Below are 9,408 nucleotides of genomic sequence, written 5' to 3' on the forward strand. Positions count from 1 at the left end.
CTCTAGAATATTCTGTATATCTTTCAGTTCAAATAGTAGAGAAGAGTATTATTTACATTAATTAAAGAAGATATTTATTTCAGAAGATTTTTATTAATTATATAGTATCTATTATTCTATAACTTCTGTTTTTATTATATAACTCTGATAATAATTACTCTCTTTTTTATTCTTCTAAGTAAAGAGAGAACTTCTTTGAATTAGATTTACTACTTCTATTCTCTTTCTTTTATCTTTTTATATTTATATATATAATATTTGTCTGAGTGTGAAGTTTTTCTTTAATAAGTAGAGCAGTATTAATCAGATACTCTTTTACTTACTATTTCTTTATACACTCTTCTTCTGAGATGTTTTTAGAATCACTCTGATATGATAACTATGAATTACTTTATAGATAGAATTATCACACTCTGAAAAAGCCTGCACTTCTCATTAATTTTTAGACATACTATCAGATATAATTCAAAGATTGCTTGAGTTAGTGTAAGATTACAGATGTACACTGACTTCTTATATATAAATTAATTAACAGCTGCTAGAGCCTCTTTACATTTGTCAGCTTATTTAGAAGTAGCTACATTATTATTCAGTGACTGTATATTCTTCTGAATCACAATAGTTTACTTATTTACAAATTTAAAAGAGATTTTAGTTTTTCTCTTTATAGAAATATTCTTTCATGTTTAATTTTCTCAATATTCAAAGAAGAAAATTAATTCTTAATTATTGAACATAACTTGTATAATTGTGAGAGTATTTTCTTTGAAGAATTGTTTTTATTTACTCTGTTCAGTTTTAACTTACTTAGTAGTAAATAGACTTTCTGAAATCTCACTATATTAATACAATACTATATGTTTTTCTTCTGAGTAATCATTTCTGCTGCTTTAAATCACTTTGTTAAATTATTAAAATCTCTTTTAACATTACTATTAATTGTTGAAAGTTTGAATTTGTATCTATTGATTCTGTATCATCTTTATTTAAGATCATTATGATGTAAAATAAGAGTGAGAAGTTCTCAAAATGATACTGTTCAATCACAATAACTTATTAATATATGTCTAAAGATGCTAAGCTGTGACAGAGATAGATGAGTTTGCGCCGACTAGAAAAAGAAAAAAAATTGAGAGAAAAATTATGCATGAATGAGCTTAGTTCATTATGTAGTTACGCCTTGTGACCATTACTAAGTGGTTCACAATGTCAAGTTGTAAATCCGTCCACAACAATTGCAAGTTCGGCATGACCAGACTCTGGTACAAGGCTGGAACAAATCCTTAGAAATAGATGTCGTTTCCTGCGGCTGCCTAATATATTTATGGCCTAACAGGAGAAACAGTGATGGGGCAATTTTCTCTATAAATGCCTTACCGTGCTCCCCACTACGAGTGGTTGTTTCCACCTCGCGCACCCAACTGTTATCAAACACGGACAATTGTTCATCCTCATTGTACGATGATCTTTCATTCATGGTTTAAAGAAGCATTGTTACTGACATTAAAAGTATGGGCAGCTTAGGTGGAAATGACTGATAAATCTGAACCGGACCAGGCGAAGAAGGGCAAGGAGGCAATGGTTGGTATGAAGGCGGATGTGAAGACTCTCCAATTGCTCAGCTCTTCAGCCAAGGCTGCAATAGATAAGCGAGAAAAGATTAAGAATGAAAAAGCAAAGCTCGCTCTTGAGGAAGCTATTCATATAGCACTCAGAGAGCAGAATCAGACGGGTTCAAGCAAGGAAACCGGGCAGTGACAAATTAGGAGTTGCCGAAATTCTGACTTGTGTGAGTGTCTTCCTCAAATGCTTGCTGAAGTCGGGCATCATAATCCTTTCTGTCCGCTAGCTTGCGTGTTGCAATGCTCACTATATCCTGTGTCCAGTACCATGGCATAATTTGGTGAAACGCACCATGATCGGGACATTTCTCAATTAGTTTTGGTTGGAGTTTTTTGCCAAAAAGTGCGAAAAGCCCAGTTGGGCTGGATAGGGCGAGGATATACCAGAACGTCCCCATCTCCCAAGCCTGGTTCATGATGACTGATAGTTTAATCGTGTTGCTAGCACTGTCACCTCGCTCTTCTTCATCTGTCAAGATGGTCATAAATTCCACTCGAGCTTTCTCATACTCCTCAGTCACTATCTGATCCACACCCTTGTTTGTAAGCCAGTGAGGAGGTTGAACCATCTCAACAGGTAAAGAGCATCCCCATTCCATATCAACAAGTGAGGTAATATGCCAGGCTTCATCAACAAAAATATTGCTTTGATGAAGATCAGTCAACATAAAAATGAATGGTCCGCGGCGGAGATCTCGGCGAAAGAATAATGGAAAAATTGCTCGCATTGCTGTGAGGGCTGATGTTTGGTAGATATAGTCCGCCAGGTCGTTTATTGCATTTGGTTGATGTTGAAGCCGGTTATCATGAAGTGAAAGAGTGTCCACAACATAAGAATCAACAGTAGAATAGGTGTAATCTCGCGGCATACCGGTTGGAATTTCCTCATTCTCTAATTCTTGAATGCCGAGAGAAAGAGGTCGGTTTGTCAGGCGTAGGAATCCATTATTATCTATAACAAAAGATCCAATTTTTGGGAGAGGAGTGTTTGCAAGTCTCAGGAATATCCGGCTAAGGTCATGATAGAGATTGCTTCGTAACTTCATATCATCTTGCTTCTCAATCCATGTGTGTGATAGCATTTTCCCTTTTGCTTCTTCAACATACTCAATCAGCAAATAGCCAATGTCTAATTCCTGACCAGCAAATGTCCTCCTCTGGTTACGGACATACTGCGAAGGAACTGCGTGACCAAGCATGGAAAGTAGACGGCGACGTAGAAAGTGTATACAGCGGGTGAAAGGAGGTAAGTTTTCGGTATGAGTAAACTGGATACCCAGGTTAGTCACTCATGAAAAAGAGTTAGGCTGCACACATACAGTTTCACTTGTGGACATTGCAAAGCCATACAGTCGCGGAATTGGTATATCTGGACAATTGTCTTCCAGCCAGGCATAAGTACCTGCCTCACATCGAACTTTTTCGTCTGCATTTCCTGGCCGAAAAGTCTCGCCAACACGATATGGCAGAGGAAGTCGAAGTAGGACACGTTCTCCAGGCTGCAGCTTTCCTTTCCAGTTAACAATAGTGACTGGAATACACACATTAAAGCTTCCATGGAGCCAGTTGTCTACATCGGCAACATGGCATGCATCAGATGATAGGTTCAAGTGATGGGCAACAATTTCTCTAATCCAGCTGCGCCCGTTATTGAGAAGGGTGAAGAATTGAGTTTCCTGGCTGGGATAGCTTAAGCGGTGAAGAATATTGACTTCTCTATCTTTAGCAGATGAGTAAGTAATTTCCTCGCGAAGTAGACGCCGCGTCCCTGGCATGGTGGTCCGTTTGAATGCACTTTGAAGAACAGGAAGAACAGCAGACTGACTTTCATTCTAAAAAATTGTATCTATAGCAATACGCACAGGCGCTAAATCAGAGGGTTAGGTAATACCAGTTACCCCTGAGTCACATGCGTCGCTAGGTGTATACAGAAAACTTGACCTCGCTAAGTGCGCCACTTGACCTCATTATGTAAGCTGACCTTGCAAATGTGGCCCGTGCCACTACCTGATCTCACTCAATACATCTTTTCTTATAATTTGAAACCACTCAATTATTTATCATCAATTCTACAATCAATTCAAAATCAATTTAAAATCAATTTAAAATCAATTTAATACTGAAATTATTCTTGAATTTAATAATAAAGTAAGTATTTATATAATTTACACTGAATTGATTATTAATTGATTTTCAATCAATTGTTAATTACTTAAATATATATATTAAATTTATTTTTATTACTATAATTAATTTAAAATTAATTTAAAATCAATTTAAAATTAATTTAATACTGAAATTATTCTTGAATTTAATAATAAAGTAAGTATTTATACAATTTACACTGAATTGATTATTAATTGATTTTCAATCAATTATTAATTACTTAAATATATAGATTGAATTTATTTTTATTACTATAATTAATTAATAATTAATTTAAAATCAATTCAAAATCAATTTAAAATCAATTTAAAATCAATTATTAAATATTTTTATTTTAATATATTTTAAAATTCTGTAAAATATCTCTTTATATTCTATATGAATTTATCTATTTATTTAATTGATTATGAATCAGTTATACATGCTTTTTAATTAATTGATGAGCTGAATGAATGAATAAATGAGTGAATTGAAAGATTGAAAGTCAATTATCAACTGATTATTACTGTATTGTGTGAGGTCAGGGTCATGATTATGTAATGAGGTCAAGTGGCGCACTTAGCGAGGTTAAGTTTTCTGCTTCCTGCGTCGGTAGAAATTTCTGTCGCAGCGCACGCCCCAGTGGCGTTGCCGTAGCAATCGCTCCGCCTACACGTGATCTCATATGTAATAACGTGATCAACCACCCAACGCCCGCTTACACTCAACGCCCGCCATTTCGCCATTATGATGATGGAATATTTTCAATGATATCTTAACAATGCAATTAGATTTTAAGATGATATATTATATGATGAAAATTATATAGAAAATTATACACAAAAATATACAGCTAATTCTGTAGATATTTATTAAGCTTAATAACTCACTCAGAATATGAAATTTTAAATAAAGACAGATTTAGTGAGTAAGTAGTTATTAAATCAGTAGAGATTATAATATTATCAGATTTCTCTGACAGTGAATTTATAAGCACTCTGACAAAGCTCTGAAAACATAATTTAATTACTTTTTATAAAATCAAGAATCTACTTTTCTGATTAAATATCATACTTTCAGTTATATCAAGACCTCACTGCAGTTTCACATAACTTATTACTTTTATATGAATGATTTCATTCTGTCTGAACTAGTTTTCAATTACTCTATAACATTATTCAGATATATCATAGAAAGATCTGATTAATAAATATAAAAACCTCACTTTTATATAAGATTAGCAGATTACTTTTTCTTAACAGTGAAATATTACTGAGATATTACTTCAGCTATTCTCATTCATGAAATAAGAGAAGAGTATTCACTTATTATCTATATAGAATAGCTAGATACTGACTTCTTATTAAAAAAGTCAGTGATTCATTTTTCTTCTATTAAAATATATATAAGAGTTACTGTATTTCTTATACAATTTTCTTAGTATACTAAGTATTATATCTGTGATATTCTCACAATAACTCTGTAGTTTATAAGCTTACTATTTAAGTAAGATAGTCAAGCTTACTTATACAGCTTTTTTAACAACTATCTCTATATAACATTGCTGACTAGTCACTGCTTCAGTTCTATTATATTACAATTCAAATCACTTAATCTGATTATAAGTTTGAATCAGTCAAGCTTTAACAGACTGATATAATCTTATATATCTGTACTGAGACTGACTTAATCTCACTCTCTGAGAGAAACTCTACACTATTTTCTAGAGTGTGTACATTTTTATCTCAGTAGAAATCTGAGATTTCTGAACTCACTGTATACTTTAATATAAGTTCTTCAACTGCTCTGCTACTGCTGTGATCTCTATACATCTATATCTATTATAAAGATAGAGAGATTAAGATTAGAGATTCTCTGAAATATAAGAGAAATATATTATCTGAATTTCTGTAAGAAATCCCGCTTCTTGCGGATTCTTTATCTCTATTTCTATCTCTCGCGTAATCAATAGAGCTAGCGGCCCTTGGCTACACACAACTATATAGACTGGAGTTTGTGAATACTATTCATAACTCAGCTTGAATACTATTATATATTTAATCTCTACATTTTATCTTTCTACTGTGAATACTTCTAGTAGTAAACAGTACATATCACATCAAGCTGCAAACACCTGAATAATCACCTGTGAGCACTTATTCTTATATTTCAAGCTCAGTCAGTCAGCAACTGTCTGTTATGACTGAAAGAACTAGAAACTTATATACTCTAATCTCTGTGAACTCTACTGCAGATACTCAGAAGCAGTCATCTGAACTATGAATAACTCTTATGAAAGAAGTCTCAGAGAACTTATCAATTACTCACAGAACATTATTCTCTGCATCTGTAACAGAGAAACTCTCAGAACTTATAAATAAATCAATCTCAGTGAAGAACATTCTTGAGCATCTCTCATAAGATCAAGCTATTTTTCTATAAGAAATACTTACTGTCTGTAAACACTCTCAAACTGAGTCTCTAGACATGATCTTCAGAGACACCTGCAAATTAAAAAGAAACTTTCTTAAGTTATAATTACTTAAGATCATCTATCAAATCACAATCTATAAAAGCTTTTACAAGTTTGTATTTGAAATTGACTTATAAGCTCAGCTGTGTGATATAAAAGATGAAGAAGCTGTTATCTATACAATGACAGATCTCTATTACACTAAAGTTAAGAACTGACTGAATCATCTAAAGAAGAATTATGAGAGATCTCAATAATCTATTCTTAAGATCTATCTAGAGAATAAGTTGAGAAACTCTGTGAGTTGAACAGAGAACACCTGAACTGCAATCATTAATATTAGAAAAAGAGGTAAGAAATCTGATGAAGACTACTCACAGTGCTTCATGAAATTATGATATAAATTAAAATCTGTGAAAACAGGGCTCTGAAACAAGATCTGAATAATGATGTTTATAAAGAGACTGAATAAAGATATATAGAACAAGCTCATTGAGCAAGACTCTAAGTTCTTAACTCTGAAGAAACTGATGACTCTTATTCACTGCTTATGAATCACTGTGAGAGTCACAGACTTATGAAGAGCAGATTATCAATCAGCTCTGCAAGAGTCAGAACAACAGAGAACAGATTTGTCAGAAAAAGATGATAAGATATAGAGAGATTTATATCTGACTACTGAGAAGAGAGAGAGAGCTTCACAAGCTTCTGTGAATAGAGTATATAACAGAGAGATTAAGAAAAAGAAACTCTGCTTTATCTATTCTAAATCAGAATATCTTCACACAAACTGTCTAAACAAATCAAAATAGAAATTTGAGAAGTCATGAACAGAGTCAGTAACAGTCTTCTTAAGAGTCTTGAAGCTAATACCTGAATCTGTTACTCTCTCAATGAAAATACTTACTTATGAGAAGAGATCATGCTGCAGTACTACTATCTCACAAGTATGAAAAGTATTAATAAACTCAGGATCTCAGATCACTGTGATGTTTCTAAAGCTCACAGAGTGAATGAGCTGAAAGATGAAAACTGAGAATCTGCTCTTATAATAAGCAGAGTGTGAGAACTCAGATCTGAGAGCTGAGAGACTTATAAGAGTCATCTTTGAATTGTAAGATCTCTCTGAAATCTGAAGAAGATTTGCAGAAACTGTGATTATTATAAACATTACAGATGACATATACTTAGAACTTGTATAACTTCAAAGACATAATCTGTATATAGCTGTCTATGAGTCAGGTTTATACTTCTGATCAGTGTTGACAGACTCACTCACAGAGATAGAATCAGTTAATGCTGCAGAGTTGATTAGAGAAGATAAGCTCATCTATATAATAACTTTATAAGTGTCTGAGAATCTTATGATTATGAAAACTGAGCTTCAGATATCAGAGAAATACTGAGATCTTACAGAGATATTCAGCTCAGTAAAGACAGCTGAGCTTTCTTCTCATTATAAGAAGAATCTGATAATAGATTTGATAGAAGAGTAGAAACTCTTCTGAGAATCAATCTATAAGCTCTCTCATTATAAAACAGAGATCTTGCAAATCTATATGAAAAAGAATCTGAAGAATAACTTCATCTAATCTTCACAGATCTCTGCAGAAGCTTCTGTGATATTCATAAAGAAGAAAAATGAAGATTTCAGATTGTGTGTAGACTACTGCAATCTGAACTTCAAGATAATAAAGAGCTGCTACTCTCTATCTCTGATTGAGAATGTCATCAATCATCTCATAAGAGCTGTCATATTCACACAACTGAATGTAATTAATATATATACACAGCTGTGAATATAATCTGAGAATGAATGAAAGACTGTCTTTAGAACTGCACTGAGATTGTTTGAATATCTAGTAATGTCTTTTGATCTGACTAATATCTCTGTGATATTTCAGTCTTTCATTAATAAAACACTTCATGTATATCTGAATATCTTTGTAATAATATATCTGAATAATGTGATAATGTACTTTATAAAGAAGAAAGAACACACTGAGCATGTACAAAGTGTGTTGAAGGCCTTAGATAAGACAGAACTGTATATTAAGCTTATAAAGTATAACTTCAGTGCTCACTGAATTAATTTCCTAGAATATGTAATCACTGTGAATAATATTCAGATGAAATCTTCATGAGTTGAGACTATTCTATTATAATCAGAGTTAACTAGTATTTATAAGATTCAGATCTTTCTGAGCTTTATGAATTTCTATAGATAGTTTATCTTTGCATTCACAAGAATCTTCTTGATTCTTACAGACATGCTGAAGAATGAAAATAAGAAGAAGTTATCTCATGAACAGAGAATGAAAAGATTATTAAGAAGAGAGAACTGTGAGAACTTTCTTATCTCAGAAGCTCACAGAGTCTTTGTAAGATTGAAACAGATATTCATGAATACAGTAATACTGTTTCACTTTGATCTCTTACTCTTAATCAGATTGAAGACAGATGTCTTCTTCTTTACAATTTCAGAAATAGTCTTATAACTACAGTTAAATTGAGAACTGAGTTTCAGTGATCTTTTTCTTATAAAAGATGTTATTATTATTATTATTATTATTCTTTCATTATACTCATATGCAGGCGGAGCTTATGATGAGTCCTTGCGTGATGTTAAATACAGGCCAAGTGTTGGTTATACAGGAGGAAATACAGGTGTTGAGACCACGCCAAGATAACAAGAACATAGGAAATACAAAGAAGTGACAATTAGATACATGCGATAATAACTTCCCAGCCCAGGAACATAGAGCGATTTTATTGGAGCGATTTGTACACCTCTGTATTTATTAGAAACCTGAGGTGCTTGAGTTCTGGATTTAATGTATCCCCTGCGGGTTTCGAACCCACGCGCCTTGGTTTCCCACGCCAAGGTGCTACCAGGTGGCCGCATTAACCATTCGGCCACCGGGGCTTATAAAAGATGTAATCTGTAGAGATTAACTATGACATTCATGATCAGAAGCTTCTTATAATAGTGAAATTCTTTTATCACTGATATCACTACTTTGAGAGTCTTATAACAGTGATTACTGTTAGAACTGATTATGACAGCTTATAACAGTGATTACTGTTAGAACTGATCATGACAGCTTATAACAGTTTACTTCAATCAAGAAACTCTTACAGTAGCAGGTTCACTGAGCTCAGAGACTG

At 33.1% G+C, this 9,408-nt stretch overlaps 2 protein-coding genes and 1 pseudogene across 4 annotated transcripts; 1 reads left to right on the top strand and 2 right to left on the bottom strand.

Moving 5' to 3' along the window:
- The first annotated feature begins 1,216 nt into the window (after nt 1–1,216).
- On the top strand, nt 1,217–2,174 carry BDCG_09389. 2 transcript variants are annotated; one of them, XM_045425178.1, is made up of 3 exons: nt 1,217–1,456; nt 1,520–1,789; nt 1,887–2,169. In XM_045425178.1, the coding sequence occupies exon 2, from the start codon at nt 1,531–1,533 to the stop codon at nt 1,756–1,758; it is 228 nt and encodes a 75-aa protein (XP_045273731.1). In that variant the 5' UTR covers nt 1,217–1,456; nt 1,520–1,530; the 3' UTR covers nt 1,759–1,789; nt 1,887–2,169. The 2 variants fall into 2 exon arrangements, with proteins under 2 accessions (XP_045273731.1, XP_045282922.1); XM_045425179.1 differs by having other exon boundaries at nt 1,239–1,456; nt 1,511–1,789; nt 1,887–2,174.
- BDCG_09390 (uncharacterized protein) lies at nt 1,763–3,397 on the bottom strand (the record flags this gene model as incomplete). The annotated part of the gene is made up of 2 exons (XM_045425180.1): nt 1,763–2,890; nt 2,942–3,397. 2 exons carry the CDS (start codon nt 3,395–3,397, stop codon nt 1,763–1,765), a joined length of 1,584 nt encoding a protein of 527 aa, XP_045273732.1.
- A 5,680-nt stretch (nt 3,398–9,077) lies between these two features.
- On the bottom strand, nt 9,078–9,166 carry BDCG_17973 (annotated as a pseudogene). The gene has a single exon. The product of its transcript is annotated as a tRNA-OTHER (tRNA).
- Between the last annotated feature and the right edge of the window lie 242 nt (nt 9,167–9,408).

This window comes from Blastomyces dermatitidis, assembly GCF_000003525.1.
Source record: "Blastomyces dermatitidis ER-3 genomic scaffold supercont1.15, whole genome shotgun sequence".
Classification (NCBI taxonomy): domain Eukaryota; kingdom Fungi; phylum Ascomycota; class Eurotiomycetes; order Onygenales; family Ajellomycetaceae; genus Blastomyces; species Blastomyces dermatitidis.